The sequence below is a fragment of the Leuciscus leuciscus genome (genome assembly GCF_965113295.1).
Source record: "Leuciscus leuciscus genome assembly, chromosome: 5".
Taxonomy (NCBI): Eukaryota; Metazoa; Chordata; class Actinopteri; order Cypriniformes; family Leuciscidae; genus Leuciscus; species Leuciscus leuciscus.
In genome coordinates, this window is record NC_138729.1 from 11,449,518 (window position 1) to 11,468,984 (window position 19,467).

The following is a 19,467-nucleotide window of genomic DNA, read 5'->3' on the forward strand; positions in this document are numbered from 1 at the left end:
ACACATGACGATTAAATAAGCGTACATAACCGTGTTGTATATTACTATATGGTCTAAGTTGTCACATAACCTGCCATTAGATTCCTTATTATGGACTTTTCAACTAAATGTAAACCGTTAAAAATAAATAAAACACTTGTAACGTTAGATCAACAGTTCCACGGAGTTCTACCCTTTTTTCCCCTCCTATGCGCTTTAACTACATTTCCCATGATCCCCTTCTAAACATTCTATGATATCAAGCGAGTGTGTTTGCGGTAAGTAGTGGTGTGATGTGAAAAAGTCCTATCATTCAGTTTGAATTGTTTGTAGTTGATCTGTCATGTTCACTAAAGTTAACAACAGTCTGCATGTTTCATTATCCTGCTGTTTGTGGCTGTATAAGACACAGAGTTTAAAGCTATTGGTCTAATTAGCATGTAGCTGCTAAACAAGATGGTTATGTGTCTGCAGCAGAAGTCGATTCACTGAATTGGCATTATATGCAATTTCAACGATGTTAAACATCAAATAATAATATTTATTCAAGTATGTTTTATGTATACAAATATCAATCTTGCACACATCGGCTTAGTGATAGTTATTTCCTCAAAATATGTCAACAAGAGTTGAGCACATAGCTATATATATATATATATTTATTTATTTATTTGTTTATTTGTGTGTGTGTGTGTGTTGTTTTCAGGACTCAAAAAACACAACATTTTATCCACAATAACTCAATACCAGTGTATGTTTCCAGGCAACGACAAACCGGTGATGTGAAGATGCTGCGCAGGAAACCCACGCGCCTTGAGCTCAAGCTGGATGACACGGAGGAGTTTGAAAGTGTGAAGAAAGAGCTGGAGGTAAAATCTTTATGATCATCCAGTAACTTAAATTAGGACTTGTCTGTATCCGTATGCTTTCTATACAAATTACTCTACATTAAAACAACCAAGAGATAAATTCGTTTTACATCAAAGTCAAGCAACAATTATTTATATAGCCCTCTGTACAACAACTGTTTCAGAGCAGCTTCACATTAATAAACAGGAAAATAACAGTATTTATGTAATTCATGAATTGAAACAAATTTTTCAGCACCACAGAACACAATAGTGTTCTTATTCAGCAAAATTTTGTTCAATAACTGTCAACGTTCATCAATTTCAGCTGTAAAGAAGCTGTACAGAAGACAATAGTGTTATTATCCAGCAGAAGTCAGTTCGATATTGATTCAATTCAAAAATGGTGTAGATTTTGCAAAGTTATCGTCATTATCTGGCTCAATTCAGTAGACATTTTCTTCTCATCCGATGTCAGTAGTTAAATCAGAGGTATTGCTGAATAGTGGCCTGGTTTCACAAACAGGGCTCAGATTAAGCCAGGATTTATTTCAATTACATTTACAGTACATTACATTTAGCAGATGCCTTTGAGGACTACAAATGAGGACTAAATTAAGCGAGTCATCGTGAAGAGGCATTGCTCAGAGTAGCATAAACCAGACAAGGGCGGATTAAAGGAAAAGGAAATAATTTGTATTTATTTTTTTCAATTAGGGCATTTAAGTAGCTTTTATAAACGTGCCTTAGAAAAAAACATTACTGGTGTTCATTTTGAGACAAAACAGTGTAAGTTGCTTTCATTTAAAACAACTCAAACATGCATTTTAGTCTGGGACTAGGCTTAAGCCTTGTCTGTAAAACTGAGGAATAGTCTTTTAAACCTCAACTGACCAAGCCAAAGGTGACAGTGGTGATAAAAAAAACATTAGGAGAAACCAGGCTCAGTAAGGGAGCCAGTTCCCTTCTAGCCTAAATGAACTGAATACTACTTTAGACAAATGTTTAAAATCATGTACTAGAAAAATCTGGTTTATTCTACATAGGACGTAGCATTCAAATGGTTTTTGGTCTCCCAAAAACTACTCCATAACCCTTTTATTTAAAAAAGCCTTCAGCTGCAGAATAAATTAATCATGGGTAACAAATATGCCGGTCAGTTTTTACAATGGCATCCAGTATCCAAAAAGTTTAAGACCACGTTATATTGGCCAGCATATTGAAAGATATCAATGTAAAAAAAAAAAAATTTAAACGTAAAGGTAGGGTAGGCAATTTTCGGAAAGGCTAGCAATAGAGCCATCTTTGAAAGCATAAAATCCAACCCTCCGTTCAGAGCGTCTCCAAAACACATGAACGCGTACAGCAAACAAAAGCGTCAAAAAAATCTTGTTGCTTTGGTTCAGGAGGAACTGTAAAAGTCGGCTGCTGTTTCGGTTGTGGTGCTCGGTGACTGACGTCTGTCTAACTCTGCTATAGCATGAAACGCGCTGTGATGTCTGCGTGAGTACGGTGCGCGGAGGAAGGAGATTGTATCATTGCATTCGGACCGAATACAATGATTGGTCGAACATTTTATGGTCCTACGCCTTTCACAGAATAACTATATATATATATATATACACATTTAGACCACTTAACTTAGTGATTACTGTCAGGATGTGAAGAGACTTTCAACCAGCATAACAAAAAATGTTTCTGGAACAAATCGCCTACCCTAATTTAACTCATCAGACCCTTAATCATATCCCAACCATCCTTGCTGGAACAAACAGGTTATACCAGCATGGTCAAGTGTAAGTAATGATTAATCTTGCTTTTATGATCTCCACATTACTTTTCCATGTCTGTCCAGAGCCGGAAGAAACAGAGGGATGAGGTGGATGTAGTTGGTGTAGCCACATCCAGTGAGATGAGCGGTGCATCAGGTGGCGGCACGGACGGGAAAACCAGGGAGCAGATGATCCAAGAGCGAATCGGATACAAACCCCACCCAAAGCCTAACACATTACCATCACTTTTTGGAAACCTTCAGTTTTGACAATTTGCAAACCTGAAAAATGGACTATAAGGTCTTGAGAATCTGCAACACACTAACACACTTTTTTTTTTTTTATCTCGCCTGACCTGAAATGGACTGAAAGCACATGCATTTTGGGTTTGATTAACTGTGTTTGTGACAATTGATAACAAAGGACTATTTTTCTGAGTAAATAAAGTCTGCTAGTTGAATGGAGAAATTGGTATCTTTTCACGTCTTTTATTAGTACAAGGACAAACATTTCACAAGTGAGCCGAAAATAAAAACAGGTTGGTTTATAAATGAGGTGGTCACAACAATTATCTTTAAAATCATATTTATTCATCTTCATTTACTTCATGATTACAGTACGGTGTATATTTCAAACTCTACAGACGTGACTGAACTGTAAACAGCCTAAGAAATGTTAACACCGTCACAGCACTGAAACACAGTTTAATCCTTCTACACTTAAGCTTGTAGTGTTTCCCATCTAAGACAATGCAAACTTACTTTGTTATTAAAAATAAATTTGCAATAGGACTAAGCCCAGATAGTCAAATCTACAGAGTGGCTCCTACTGCAAAAATATGATGTGAATATTTTCTTTTTTCAGCTTTGAACTAAAATACAAGAAAAAGAAAAAATCTACAAAGGAACAAAAAACATTTTCAACCGGCTTTCTTCTAAAACCCACATCCTTACTGGTTTAAAATATGTGGTTGTCAGTAAGAAAGCCTTCGGTTCCAGCCTTTTGTTTTCACAAGCAATTCAGACACTTTAGTATCTGGGCACTTTAAATGGGTCCCGCATGTAAAGGCACACCCCTTTCAGTTAAGGAGCATAACTATCATACATTTTGACATAAGATTCACATTCTGGGACCCAGTAACTATCAGAGCGATGACCTTAATATGTTTAACAGCTCATGATTAGCTCAACATCACAAATGTGCCACAAGTTTTCATTTAAAAGATGTCAACGTAAAAGGTTCTACATAAAGATTGCTAGAAAACATTGATATCAAGTACACGGTCATAGTTGAGTGTTACAAATATAAATTATAAAATGTAATCGGTGACACTGGCATCAGATATAATTTATTTTTCACCAATCTCCCCATATTTACTTAAAAGCACTCCAAAGGGAGCAAAGTTCGACTTCAAACTCTGCAAACTCAGAGTCCCAAAACCTCTCTTTCTTGTGCAAACATCATTCAGTCCAGTGTTTATGTCTAAACCATGGTCACTGATTATTAACGTTAGTTTCATTGATGTGAAACACTTGGCCATAACAACCTCCAAAAAACAAAAAAACAAAAACACCCTCCAACCACTAGTGCTTGTATATTGGGTCCAGATCTAGTTTGGATTTTAGAGTCTACGGTCACCCTCTTGGGTGTGTGTGTGTGTTCCCTCGTTTAAGGCAAAGGGTTTAATAAGGCTCTATCGCACCCAGAAGCACCTTCATAAACATGAAATATATCAAGAGATGTGGATAACAGATGTGATTATAATGAACAAGGTAACCCGTGAATCTCAGTACTATGTGGAGGTAGACTGTTAAGGTGTGGTCACATTTAAGGCACAGTCACATTAGTAAAATTTCACCGGCAAAAGTCTATGGTCAATAGAATAGTGATGCATGAAGCACCACTCGCAAAGAAGTCTTTCAAAGTTGGCCAATTCGGGGGAAAATCTTGGAATCCATTGTGAAATCTGTATGGAAATCTTTTGCCCTCGTGCAAAATTCCCAATCAATTGGATTCCAATTAGAATGACTAAACAATGGTGAATTTTACCACACGTTTTCCATTGTTCAGGGAATTTTTGCATTAGAAATCAAGCCATTTATATGATTTGAAAATTGCACGCAGATTTTGCAAAGGGTTCACATTGGTCACAATAATTTGCAGCGTTGCCTAATAAAAAGCTGCTCGGTTTGAAAGTGACTTCAGTGTGAGCTGAGCTTCATTCATGGCCACACTATTGACAACGGACCTTTATGTTTATGAATGTGACTGCGACCTTTAGGCTGTGCACACATATCTCAACATTGCAGAGGAAATTACCAGGATTGGTGGCGATGAGCATTTGGGATATGAAATATGGGGCTAAATTGTATCAAAATCAAATCAAAATAGAGCTTTAAAATTAACCGAGCTACTTGGCCAATATTTACAAAGAACTATTAAATCATACAGTTCTCTAAACACAGAGTTGCTGTGATGCATGCTGGGATTGTACAGTGGGTGTTTTTTGAGGTTCAATACAAGATGTTAATGACAGTGTTCTGTTATATCCACCACTACTGCCTTCTTCCAGCTGAACAGGAAGTAGCCGAGGCCGGCGCCCAACGCCACTGCTATGCACAGGTAACCGTTGTACGTCATGAACACCAGCATGAGGAAGTAACTGACCACCACTTGGATGATGTGAAGAAGCGTCTGGATGAAGTGTGCGAGACTCATCATTTTCTGGCTGGAGAAGAGAACAGGATCAGGTGTTGACCTTATTATGGGATTACAAATGTCAGGTCATCAGTGTGAAGAAACCCAAGAAAATGCATGTTTACCTCTTAGAGGTCACTCATGTGGTAATGACTACATACAAGGGATGATTAAATCAGTGTAAACAGGCTAAAGGCTGATTTTTACTGACCTCGTCATTCAAACAACGATGATGAAAGAAAAATACTTCTAAAAACAGTGTTTTTACTCAGAGATAGAGGTCTGCAAACCAGAGGTTTTCAAACAGTGGCGCAAAGTGCTAGCCTGTCCTCAGAAAACTCAATAGCACTGGCTAATAAACATGAAATTGCATTTGTGACCCATTTAAAATTCATTAAGTCATATGTAATTCAAGTGAAACATGTAGGGTGTTGAATCAGGATTGCTTAGAATGTGCAAAGTGGTCATTCCGTATCATAATGAAGATTGAAAAGGGCACATCTGATAACTGCTGTAATTTTATGAGGGATTATGAAGACAAACATTATTGTGCACTGATGAATCATTCATTTAAAACAACAATGTGAACAGCTATACAAAAAAATTGTTAGCTCTTATTAAGCACTAAGGCTTGCAGTGTGAAAGTAGGCTCTGATTACGCATTGACCTCCTGAAAACATGAGTACTCATTTCACTGACCCGACTGTTTTGTGTGTCTCCATGAGAACGGTGCCATCAGCTCCTGGGACAGGCATGGAGTTGTAGCGCACGTTCACCTGATTCCTTCTCAACAGGACCTCACGGCCGATCTTCAGACCCTCGTAGAGCATAGCCAGCAATAACACACCGATGCAAGCACCTACCATCTCTAAAGACGAGGATGGAGAAAGGTTAAAGTGGTCAGGAATTGAGAAATCAAATGTCATTGATCTTGACATATAAGAGGTCATTGTACTATAAAAAAAAAATCCTGTTAATTACAGAACTCCAAACTTCCTCGTTAGTCCAAAAACAACTTTTATTGAAACCAAGCTCAGAAAATGACTAGTTTTGTCATTTATCACATTATTACATGAGAGTGCGATGAAAAACCGCCTCTGCTGAAGAGTATCGACACCTAATTCTACATCATTGCCTCTTTAGCCCCGCCCACCAATTAGCACGTCACGTCGTAGAAAAGAAGAGACACGATCACAAGATCAAGCAACAAAACGATAGAGATGCCTCTGATTACAAGACATTTTGAAGTGCCAAGTTGTGAAAAACACATTGCATTGCTATCCTTGTAATCCTAACATTAAGAAAGCGTATAATATACGCTTTCTTAATGTTCATGTACGCCGTATATAAACTTTATTTTTATAGAAGTTCCAGTCAGATCACGTCAGTAAGACACCGTTCGTTTCATTTTACTGTGGATTCGTTTTTAAACAAGACAGTTCGACGCAGGCTTTTCAGAGAGACTGAAAATAAAAAGATGATGCTGTGACAACTATGGGCTCTTGGATCCGATAATGTCGCAACACACAAGTGTGAGTAACAGTGTTTTCCCCATGTTTCACTATTGCTTTGTCTGATACAGGGTTTGATATGTTCTGAGTATTGAGTACTGTAGCGTCGCAGTCAAACTGAATAGTTGTGATTTGCTGTTCTTTCCTTTGCTTCGGCATTTATCCGATATTTTATGGATTATCAGATAACTGGTAACTCTGAGTACATTATTTGCCACAACCAAGACATATAAAGCATATGTAGTACGCATAAATGTTTCACATTGTTGGCAAATGTTTTAAGATATTTTTCAACATCGCAAGTTTCCACACGTGTAATGGGATGTTGAAAATGATTTTAATATGCAAAACTGTTACCCAATCATATAAGTGGGCGTTTACTTCCAAGTCTTGAATGTGAAACGCTCATCAAAATGGAGTGTTTGAAAGAGAGGGTTCAATACAGGATAGAAAATAGCTTTTTACTTCTAAATTAGGATGTTCTTGGTGTAAAATTATTGATAACATAAATTGTTTTATTATAAGACCTCAGAGAACATTATAAAAAAATTAATAAAAAAAATGCAGTTCATGACCCCTTTAACATAAGAAACCTTACATTGTTTGTTACTTCCATCTTACTATCCCAGTGTAATCTAGACTTCCTGGTTACAAAATCTCGTTTTGTTCTCGTAATTAAGATGAATCAGCTTAATAAAACTAGTACAATCTAGTAAAACCTGTTCAACCAGTATAAGTATTTGCCCTTAACAGTAAAAGGGGATCTAATGACATTATTCTGAAGGAATATCCAGTGACAGGTTTTGGTTTTGTTTCAGTATCTAGTTGCAGGTCACCTCTACAGTGAAAGTGATTCATTGGAGGTCAGCAAGTCACTGTACTGTTGATTTAAACCCTCAATTGGCGCATCAAGTCAACACCCTATTTGCATAAAATGCTTAAAACGACAATGCTAATTTAACTGGATAACACTGTTATTGTTTTGACACTGCAAATTGCTGCACTGAAACAGACCTGAAAAAGATAGTCCACACAAAAATAAAAATCTGTCATCATTTACTCACCCTTATGTTGCTGAGAAACAAAAATAGATCTATTGAGGAACGTTGAGAACCAAACAACATTGGAGCCCACTCACTTACATTGAATGGAAGAAAAAAAAACAATGACACATTTCTCAAAATATATGTTATTTTGACATATCCACAGAAGAACGCAAGTCATACAGGTTTGGAACAACATGTGGGTGAGTAAATTATGACAGAATTTTTATTTTTCATGTGAACTATTTCTTAAAAAGCTGCTCCTGTTAGTAGGGCCCTATGATTTCTGTGATGCGGAAAACGTGGACGGAATCACAGACTCCAGTCCAAGAGACTGTCTCAGATTGTGTCTATGAATATTAATGCGCAGAAAGACTGCTATTTAAATATGAAGTCTACCTGTTCTGCGTCTTTGTGTGCAGTTTTTGTCTACTACACATACTCAAACATTATTTATGAAGGAATACCACCATTTCTCATCCTCTTAACTTAAACAGTTAACCTTTGTTGTGCCGAAATTTGTTTGCCAAAATATTAAAGCAATCCTTCAAATTTCATTTGATTACCGGTACGTTTTAAAAGATTCAATAAATTGTTAAAGTTTTGTGCATTTATTTGATTACCACTGTTTATTGATAATACATTTGTATTAAATCATAAAACACAGAATCCAGATTTTTTTTTTTAGTTAATCCATTACAACAGAAACACTGAATTTGGGGAACATAAAATGGAATTTGGGGAAAAAAACAATTATAGGGCCAATTCATATGTATATTCATTCCAATTTATATTCACAAGTAGTTAACAATTCATATGTTAGTTTAATAACAGCCATTTCAAAATTTCACCAATTAAAAAACAAAACCCAGAGCGTCTTACCTCCTGGGGTGTTGATGACCAGCCCAGCGAATAGCAGCTCCACATTTTTGTGTCCAAAGTAGAAGGTCATTTGCTGAAAGTATAATGAATCAAAGAATCAGTTTTCAACCTATCTTTGCCCATAAGGAATAAAGCAATTCTAATAACATGCAGAAGCAGTCTTACTTCCATTGAACAACAGCTTCAAATGATGATAACATGGATCACATCTTTGTTTAAAGCTAAGATGGATTTTTATCAAGTGAACTGATATACTGACACTTGGGCTTAATGAATTGCAGGTAGTCTCACCATCATCATCATGTGTTGCCCATGACCTGCTTCGGGCGTCATATGGTCCCCATGAGAGTGTGTGCTGTCAGGTGCCATGGTGTGGTCCTCATGATGAACGTGTGGATGTGACATTCTTCTCTTACTGCACAGAGGTGCTGGGGAGAGATCAGAGCACAAACAATTCTTACAGATTCAAGTTATGTGTCTGACAGCTCTCAAGCATAATACAATAAAACAGTTAAGTATATGAAATGACTATTCTGCTAAATGAAAAAGCAAGGAGCAGAACATACTATAGCGGAGTTAAACAAACATTTCAAGTGTTCCAGGATCATGAAAGTAGCTTTCCAGCTGGTACGTTTAGGGATATATGAAAGCTTGATACTATGAAATCTTGATACTATGAAATCTTGATACTATGAAATCTTGATACTATGAAATCAGTCGTAAACTATAGGATCCTGATCAACAGGTTCAAATAAACAGCCAAAAATAGCCTACAGTAGCAGAGGTAGTAAAAAATATTTAGACACTTTTAAATATCATGCATATAATGTCATTGCATTATATAAAAAAAAATCAGACCAAACTGAATCTGCAAAAAAAATAAAAAATAAAAAAAAAGCCGCTTTTCTCAGAACTAACTTCAATTTTCTGAGCCACTTTTGTAAAGACTTTTAATTAACTAGTGCATCAGTGAAATTTAGTGGATATATTAAAGGGATAGTTCACCCAAAAATGGAAACTCTGTCACCATTAACTGTGTCGTTCAAACCTGTAGGACTTTCATTCTTCTTTGAAACACAAATTAAGATTTTTTTAATGAAACCTGAGAGATTTCGGTCCCTCCACTGAAAGTCCATTCCACTAAAACCTTTACGCTTCAAAAAGTTCAGAAAGACGTCGTAAAAGTAATCCATAACAATCGAGTGGTTTTCTGAAGAGGCACAATCATTTTATATGAGGGACATAAATCTTTATATTTAGGGTCAGAAATCTCAAAAGTTTCATTAAAAATATCTTCATTTGTGTTTTCAAAGATAAACAAAAGATGATGAACTAACTTTTTTGGTTGAACTAACCCATGAAACGTCAGTTCTCCAACAGTGTAACCAAAGGTATAGTTCATTACAATAACTATGAACATGATCCACTGACATTTGACACTCAGAAAGTGCCAAAATATGTTGTTTTCTAGAAAGTATACATATAAAAACGCCAAGATACTTTTCAGGGTCACTTACTGTGTATTAAGTGAAGCCCCTGGTTATTTTCAATTCCTGAAAAGTGATCAAATGCTGAGAAAGGAATAACAGATACAGAAGACCTTCACTAATCGAATGTCCCAACAACCCCAGGCTATTCACTTAGACAAAATCGTCCAGATAATCTAATACATGCCTCTATAAAACAATTACTTTTCCCATTTGAGCAGCAAACATGCTTTCCTAAAGGTTTGGGACAGCCTCGGGGATCAAACACACATCCGAGATGGCTGTACAAGACACACATCAGACTAATGAAGATGATTATCTACACGATCTGCACTAACCATTAGTCAGCGTGTTCTTGTTTGCCTAAACAGACACTTGGCTAGTCTTTTACAAGTCTGGAATGTAATTTCCCCTCAGATTCAGCTCAGATTCAAAGACCAAACGAGGTCAACTGAAGAGCAATGAAAGAGGGGAAAAAACAAGTCACAAAGTACACTCAAAAATGATTTGTCTGCTTGAATCCTGTCTTCATAATAACGGAGCTGAGAGGCCAGACAATGTGCACTGTTGTCAAGAAGTAAAACACATCATGTGACCGGCTTATACAGATGGTATTCAGATTTTGGTAGTACATGGTGCTACTATAACCATTGTTTTCTGGACATGTATCTTGGTAGTATTATTTTTTTATATTCTTTAAATTACTATGCGAATAAATAGCATGGTATATTATATAGAAAATTATTTAGTACCATGGTATTACCGTTTGAGATACCATGGATAGCTTGTAAACACGACAAAATATTAACTAAATATTGCATTCATTTGTTTCTCCCATAAACATTTTTGGTACAAATAATTTGACTGACAAACCAAAAAAAAAAAAAAAGTTAAATGATGTCCAATGGTGAATTTTTAAAGAAATAACTCACCCAAGCTAAATCTGTCAACTCTCTCAGTTGGCTTCCTTTGCTCCTTATCAAAGTATCTTTTTGTGTGGCAACCACAAAAATGAGCAAGTAATTCCTGTCAGTTCTTCCTTCTTACTATCCTCTGACATACAGGTGCAGTGAGCATGTAAAGTGCTGCCCGATAGTGATAGTGTTCAGGAACAGCAGCAGGAGTATAGTGTGTGCATGGTCACATGTGTCATGTGACCTCTCATCTGCCTTTCATTTCCCTCTTCTGCCATTAATCCAATCACAAGGTTTTATCCACACCCACAAAGCCTGGTGCCTGAAAAAAAACTTTTGTCTTAATCCACTCTTGCTCCCTCCAGTAAAAAGTTTTTACAACCTACTCATTCTGTATTATTACTATTTTCCACATTTTAAAACAACAATCATCATAAACTATTTTAATAACACAAATAGAACACTAAAAAAATTATGTTGAAAAAAAAAAAAAAAAATCTTTTTGAGTTATAACAACTTCAAATAAAATTACATTCGACCAACATTGAGTTAGAGGAAATTAATAATTTGTGAAATCAAAATGGCAGCCCTGGAACCAATTAATCTTATCACAATCTTATCACACCTTATCTTTTGGATAAATGCCACAGATAGTATAGCGCCTGTAACGTATTTAGTATACTTATAAGTTATATAAAAGTAAATTTGTTGAGTCAAAATAGTGTTTACCTTTATTTAGTCTGCTCTTTAGCACAATGGTAACTTCAATATAAAATAAACTGATAAAATATCAAACATAACAGCAACAACTACTAACAGGTCTTTCCTTCACTAAAATACAAATAAAATGACACTTAATTTCAACATTTATTTTCCTTATCCAGTCCTATGCAAAGCATGCTGGGAACTAAAAATCAACTGCCAAATTTCCAAAGCTACTTAAAGTTACCACAACTTTAAAAAATACAAATAACGCAGAAATGTACGTTTAAATTACACACAATATTAAGTTAATGTAATGATCAACCTTACTTTTTTTTTTTTTACTTTAAGTTGTGGTAACAGGTCCCCTGGATTACCTTTTAGAATGAAGTATGGGAATTATGTAGACACATGTCAAATCAAAACTATATGGATTTTTGCGCAAAAAAATGGTCATGCATCAAATATATTTACTTATAGCTGATGGAAATGCTAATTACTGATACAGTTTTGCATGCATAGACACGCGTAGATCTTTTTATGTTGAACATCAATTCTACGTCGATACGAAAAACTTTATCAAGAAAAAGGGTTTAAACAATTAAATGTCCACATACATGTGTTACTGCTATCAGTTTCTTGATATAGTTTACGCTTGCGTTAAATCTATTTGGACTTTATACACAATGAAACTGCCTGACGAAATCTATATTCCAAAATTTTTTCACTGTGTCAATTTGGGGGTTTTTGTGTGTGTGTTTTTTGGCGGGTACACCAGTTCGACAAATAGTTTTTTGTAAGGATGACGTAATTACACAATTTTAATGGGAAAACGCCAAATGAATGCAAACAGGCTAAAGACAGCAAATTTTGTAAAGACAGCAACATTTCTTTTTTTCTTGCGCACATTTTCTCTTGATAACATAACAGCAGAAAATAATTACAATTTGTCTAAAGTCACAACGCAAAAAAAATGTAATGGTCCTAATAGATTTGGATTTCTTTGTGCAAAATATGGCCAGGATAAGTCCTCAACAGTCAGAATGAGAACGCAATGCTTGAGTTATGGACAGTACGTGAGTGATTTAACTTTATTGATGTTCAAAGAACAGCTTTTTACAATGTTGAACTGTAAAGACTTCAATTAAGTGATATGTGCTTGTTTCCATAAATATAAATAGCAGACAAATTATGGGGGGGAAAAGGGCAGGGTGTGAGAAAGAGATGAGAATGAGAAACTGCCTGAGTGTTAAATATTTTCATTTCAATGGTAATTATACTAACTTGTTTATGCCTTAATTATTATGTAAAAAGTAATTATATCGAAGACCTTTTCAACACTAAGTGCATGAATAAAGGACGAGGATTTGGTCAATCATTACTGATGGTTATGATGTTTATACCCCATTACCTTCTTATTGGCAGGTCATAAAACAGGAAAGTACGCAAATTAATGTGAAGGGGGCAACATGAACTAGTGTTCAACAGCGTTAGTACTATAACATACCAACTTCAGTGCAGAGGTAAAGATGAGGTACAAAGAGCAACTCAACAGCAGTTGACTCAGTGTATTTCAAAATTTCCCAACAGCAAACAGGTCTAATGTTGAATGTTGGTTTTGTTTGGTTTGCCAGAAGTTGTGAATTACACAGTTGATCAAACAAATCACATCAATTGCAAAAGAGAAAACCCTGCAATGATAAACATATTCGAAGTAGATCAAAAAGAAAAACTGTAGGGTCTGTCCACCAGTCGTTGATTGGATCTAGGCGGATCTGAACTCGACTGTAAGAGACCGTTTAACCAGATTTCAGTCGCATTTCACAAAATGCATCGGTCAACAGATCAAGTGTGAAAAAGTTGTGTGTGGTGGACTACACTTCAGAGACGGTTTGCAAGGTGAAACAGGTTAACGTGCTGCTGCTGTTTCTTTTTGTATTTTGTAAATTTGTATTATCATAAGCAGGGTCAAAAATAAATGGGGGCTCCCAAAATTTGAGGGATGGGGGCAAAAAAAGAGTACTTCATTTTAATATTACACAGTTAAGCAATTTCAAAACAAAACGCATCTAGAATGGGAAAGAGCTTGTTGTAAAGTTTTCTTTTATCGAAGCAGAGACCAGGAGACAGTTGGGATCGCGTTCAACAGAAGTTATTCTTTATTGAGAACTCCGCTGTACGTGGCTGCAGTTCTTCCAACATTATCTGAAGTATATAAATTGACATGGTGTCTTATAGGCATTTTAGGAGGAGGGACTTTTGAAGGTGGAGACAAGTTCAAACAAAGCATGTAAATGAGTATACAGGTTAAGGTAACACCATAGACTGTGAGGGTCTGGCCAATCCTAATTCAATCAGCATAAGGCTCCAAGAGCCATTTGGGTCCGAAATGAAAGCCATTTGCAGAACAAAAGGTGAGATTCTCAGTGAATCATTCGTGTGCTAATCCCATCAGTCTGAGTGAAACTGGGGCTCGAAGAGCCATTAAAGACAATAAGGAGAGAACAGGAATTGCAACTTTGCTGAGATCTTAACCTTAAAAGATTCTTTACCATGATGTTATGTACGGAAGCATATTTGAAATAGATTCTCAAATTTGTAACCCTTCAAGCTTCACGATTGACTATGTTCAAATCTTTTTACTGCTGAAAGCGACAGAAAAGTGAATCAAATGGATCGCTGCAATTCGCAGAAACAACTGGAATCCAGGCAGAGTAATGTGGATTAGCAGTTACAGTTGGTTCTGTGTCAGACATGTTGGATTTTGGGGTAAACTTACACCCTAGGTTATATACTGTACTGACAACTATAATCGTTTACTTTCCTCTAGTTTTCGCAGTTTCCACTATTAAACCCAGTCATGTTGCAGGACGGTTTGCCCCTCAGTCCAGCTGAGGGGATGGGAAAGTGACATCAATGAATACCCTCTCTCAACTGTCTGTTTTTGCTCTATATTTCACAGTTTTTCCCACCATTTCATCCCGACTTGATACTGATAAAATAGAGCCTATTTTTAGGACTATTATGATTTTTTTGCATTGTGACATTTTCATTACAACTACTGTTACTGTAATAGCCAAACTTATTGTATTGTTTAAAAAAATGATTTTACAGTATTTATATATCATTTTAGCATTTGTTTGTGAATTTGATTTAAATTAAAAAATGCATCATACTTTTCATATTACAGTAATGAGAAAGAAGGGGAAATATAATTTAAATGCTTTAGATTTTTTTGCGAAACGTGACCTGGACATTTCTTTGTGAGATTTACCCTAAGAGGATTCAGACCTGACTAAAGAGTAACAAAACGCATCAGATCAGAGTGAAAACTGGTTTGATGCCAGAGATTAAAATCAAAATGAAACAAAACTTCAATGGCAGACATTCATTTGAGAATAACCAAGTTGTGAGTGAAACTAACACATTTCAGTCTTATAAAAGCCCTAGTCTTTCTTTAAGGAACCAACATGGATAACAGCATGATGAAATACTCAAACCATATTGCAATATGGCTAGTTTATTTCTAAACCAAACCATCATTTGAGCTTGAATTTTTAATAGGCCTGATAAGTATCAGAATCACACAAGAGTGAAATCATTTATATATTTGTTTAAATGTCAAGCTATAGGTGTTTTTGAAGCCCAGTAGCTTATATACTGTATCCAAATTATAACCAACTTTAGCCAGCTGACTATAAAGTCGCACAATTAGGTCTGTCTTTATCAGTGAAACACTGGGGGAGTCAGCCTACAGTGAGTTTGTGAAACACAGACAGTCTAAAGAGAGACATTTTAGATGCTTTTATCTGAAAGAGTCACAGTCACACAGACAACGAGGTATAGTGTTATGTTACCCTGACCTGCTAGTGCACTTACACACAGATCCAAATCAAAGTACTTTACACCCGTTTACACAAGAGTAATTCCTAAGAGAGGTAAAACCTTAGATATACTTTGCCCAATAGATGATAGATAGTTTTATTTAATGCCATGTCAGCATCTAAGGCTATTTTCATGGCAAAAATGTAATTAAAAAAATAAAAATATCATATAAATACAATAAAACCAAGCAAACAAACACAAGAAGTCATATTATATATATATATTTTTTTTTTTATTAACATATCGCCCAATAGATGTGTGGTATTACTAAAGCTTTAAAAGACATACCACTTCGTCTACATCCTAGAAAATGCAGAGCAAATATGGCATGGGACCTCACCCAACCAGGGTGCCGGGTTTCAATACCTGGGTTTTCTGGTTCAACAAAACAATCAACCTATAAATAAACACACACTGAATCCAGTGGCCTTCCTTCCCATACTTTTGATACTAGCTTCCTCTTAAAAAAAAAGTTGTTTCAAGTCATGCAAATTCCCCACAGTAGTCTAATATAGTTGTGCAGTTCTCTGTTCGTTTTTCATCATTACTCAAGCCATTGAATATACAGAATGAATATCTAACAATGATGTCAAAGGACAATTTTTCCTTCCATTGAAAACAAGAGAAGTTTAGAAGAATGTGCAAGCTGCTATTTGGATGTCAAGATTAAATTTCGCTCTGTTCCTCACACAAAGCTATAAAAAAGCTACAATACTGAATACTGTGTGTATGTCATATGAACTACTTTTACGGTGCTTATATGGCGCTTTTATGCATTTTGGAAATTCACAGCTTCAGTCCCCATTCACTATTTAAATCAAGACAAGCATTAGAATAAGCTAAATAATACTTATTTTAATTCACCCCTCAACAACTGTTTTTACTTTGAAGATTCAGGGTTCCCACAGTCTTGAAAAACTTGATATTATGATCTACATTTCTAGACCTGAAAAGGTAATGTACATGGAATGTTTTATGGAAGCTTGTTTCCGCCAAAAAAAAAAAAAAAAAAAAAATCTCTCACAATTCTGCCTTTTCTCCTCACTTTTGCTAAATATAAACTCGTAATTGTGAGTTATAAATGTTAGAATTGTGAGATATAAATTCTCAATTCTGAGACAAAGTCAGAATTGCGAGATATAAACAAGCAATTGAGAGTTTATATCTTTCAAATCTGACTTTATAACTCACAAGTGTGACTTTTTTTAAATAGATAAAAAGTTGCAATTACATTTTTTATTTTTGTCTTCAGTGACGGAAACAAGCTTCGATAGCATTTTATGTTATAAATATATATATATTTTTTTTTAGTAATGCCAAGCTCTAAAATATTTTATCGGGGAGCAATTGTGAGTAGAACTGCATGATTCATCGGTAAAAGATCGCAATCTCGATTCAAACACCCTTATGTACTTATTCATCAATGACAATGATTCGGCTATGTCTATTAAACCTTTAAACCTTTCAAATATCAGATTTCTGTTAAAATAATTCCAATTATTACAAAAGTACTAGGATAAAAGTTCAGATATAAGCACTGACGTCTGCAGTAACGATCAAAATAGAGGAAATCACTATTTTAAAGTAACCGGACACTTCAAATGAAGACTGTATAAATGACATTGTTAAACCAGTAGGTGGCGACAAGAGACTGTTAAAATATGTATTTGTCATTGAATAATTCAGTCAAGAGATTCGTTCAAAAACAAATCCAAATAAAAAAATGAAACAAGTGAAGTCTTCATGAGCATGTCATTGAATCATTCATTAAAGATATTTGTTCAGAAATGCTGATTCATTGAGTAATGAAACAAGTGAATATTAATTGGTTATTAAAAAAATTACCTTTTTTTTTTTTTTATAGACTGCAGCAATTAAAATGTTGTCATAACCTCTAGTAAATTACGTTATTTTGTTTAATAGTCTGTTCAGAATCATGGGAGAGTCGTGATCTCTATTTTAAAATAAATAAAATTGTGATTCTCAATTTATCCAGAATCGTGCAGCTCTAATTGTGTAAAAATATTTTCATAAATCCTTGTCTTTAATCCCCATCCAGTAAATCACAAACAGCTGGAAAAGTCATGGGGCTTTTGAATATTGTTGTGGACAACGGGGGGTGCTTGAAGTAAAAAAAGACTGAGAACCACTGGTTTACATGAACACCAGGAAACAGTTATTGTACGAAAGCTGCTTAAGCAAAAGCAGCATTCATGTTTACATTGCATTGTGTTCGCAGTGGGCTCCTAACCCCTCTACACATTCAGCTCAGTAAACAGCTTTCCCCCCCCTACCTTTTTGTTACATTATTTATCCGGTCTTTTTCACACACACATGCACACTCTTTAAAAAATTTAAGAATGTTGTGTATGCGTTTACATAACCATAAGCTGCATTTGGATTTACTGCTTTCTGCAAAAAAACCTGAAACAGTGTTGTTATTATTAACTAAAACTATTAAAAACAGTTTTCATAAACTAAACTAAGGCTAAAATAAAGTAAAATAAAAATTAAATAAAATAAGTACTAAAATGACTAAAACTGCTATAAAAAAATGTAAGCTAATAATAACAACAATAAAAAAACATAAAATAAACAAAAATTAGAATGAAAACGAAATAAATTATTATAAAAAATAAATGACAAAAATAATAATAATAATAAAATAAAACAATTCAAAATATGAATATATACTATATTAGTAACGTTACATATACAATTTTTTTGTAAAATAACCGTTTCCTGGAATATGTTTTTAAAAAAGTAATTGTAATGAACAGGACATGCTGAGAAAGAAAGTCGTACGGATTTGAAGAACATGATGGACAGTACATTATGACTATTTAAATTTTTGGGTGAGATAATCCTTTAATTTTTAGCTTTAAATGGTGTTCAAGGGCACTCTAAAACTAAAGTGATCACAGTTAATTTTGCTTCAGGATAGCAGTTTCATATCAGTTTATGACTCGGTGAAAGTCAGTGAAATTAGTGAGCATGATAATCACGAATGACCTGCATGACCCGCAAACACAACTCTTTTGAAAGTATAGTATAACCCAGCTGCCTCGATGCTTTATTACCTGATGTAGATACTAAAAGAGCTGAATTATGTCTTCTCAGAGGTCACAGCAACAGAGATTACCGGCAAAACGACCCCACAGAGCCGCAGAGTCACGTAAACCTCACCTCGGCAACATGCGACGAATCTGTCCACGGGTTCCTTTAGTGACTTTGATATTCGCTGTAGATCATCAGTTTTGGGACAAGAGTAAATTAACTAATCTTTGCTCTGTTTCTTCTGACGAGTGGAGGCGAGATTCCAGTGAAGTCAGCTATAAAAATGAATCTAATCCATAATAAAAGTCCCTTCTTCTCCGAGTGAACATTTTGTTTATTAGCATGTTCTTTAGGTTCTTTACTATAAATTAAAAAAAAAAAATTAAAACACAGACACACACAATTAAATGTGTTATTCTTCTTGGTATTTTTAACATGTTTGAAACAATTTGTATTATTTTAAAACACACAAAAACATTACAAGCTTGTTCTCAGTTGCTACCTTGATAAAGAAACTTAATAATACAATAAAATGAAAATAATAATTCAGAAAAAAACTTTTCCATCCATATATTCCAACACTGATTCACAAGTATGGATTGACCATTCAGTTTAAGAATGAAAAATAAAGAGAATTTAAAAACCAAGTATTTTGAAAAGATTTCAACCGCATTCAATAAAAATCCAAGC

The 19,467-nt window shown here is 35.1% G+C and overlaps 2 protein-coding genes across 6 annotated transcripts; one reads left to right on the plus strand and one right to left on the minus strand.

Moving 5' to 3' along the window:
- The first annotated feature begins 148 nt into the window (after positions 1-148).
- cdc26 (cell division cycle 26 homolog) lies at positions 149-3,067 on the plus strand. The gene is made up of 3 exons (XM_082171547.1): positions 149-257; positions 743-848; positions 2,683-3,067. The coding sequence occupies exons 2-3, from the start codon at positions 768-770 to the stop codon at positions 2,866-2,868; spliced, it is 267 nt and encodes an 88-aa protein (XP_082027673.1). The 5' UTR covers positions 149-257; positions 743-767; the 3' UTR covers positions 2,869-3,067.
- Positions 3,068-3,167: 100 nt separating this feature from the next.
- Positions 3,168-19,055, minus strand: slc31a1 (solute carrier family 31 member 1). Of its 5 annotated transcripts, none has more exons than XM_082171527.1 (5): positions 18,907-19,055; positions 9,027-9,160; positions 8,733-8,805; positions 5,996-6,164; positions 3,168-5,357 (listed from the first exon to the last, which is right to left on the minus strand). In XM_082171527.1, the coding sequence occupies exons 2-5, from the start codon at positions 9,135-9,137 to the stop codon at positions 5,126-5,128; spliced, it is 585 nt and encodes a 194-aa protein (XP_082027653.1). In that variant the 5' UTR covers positions 9,138-9,160; positions 18,907-19,055; the 3' UTR covers positions 3,168-5,125. The 5 variants fall into 5 exon arrangements, with proteins under 5 accessions (XP_082027653.1, XP_082027654.1, XP_082027650.1 ...); XM_082171528.1 differs by having other exon boundaries at positions 3,168-5,327; positions 9,024-9,160; XM_082171524.1 differs by having other exon boundaries at positions 9,024-9,160.
- Between the last annotated feature and the right edge of the window lie 412 nt (positions 19,056-19,467).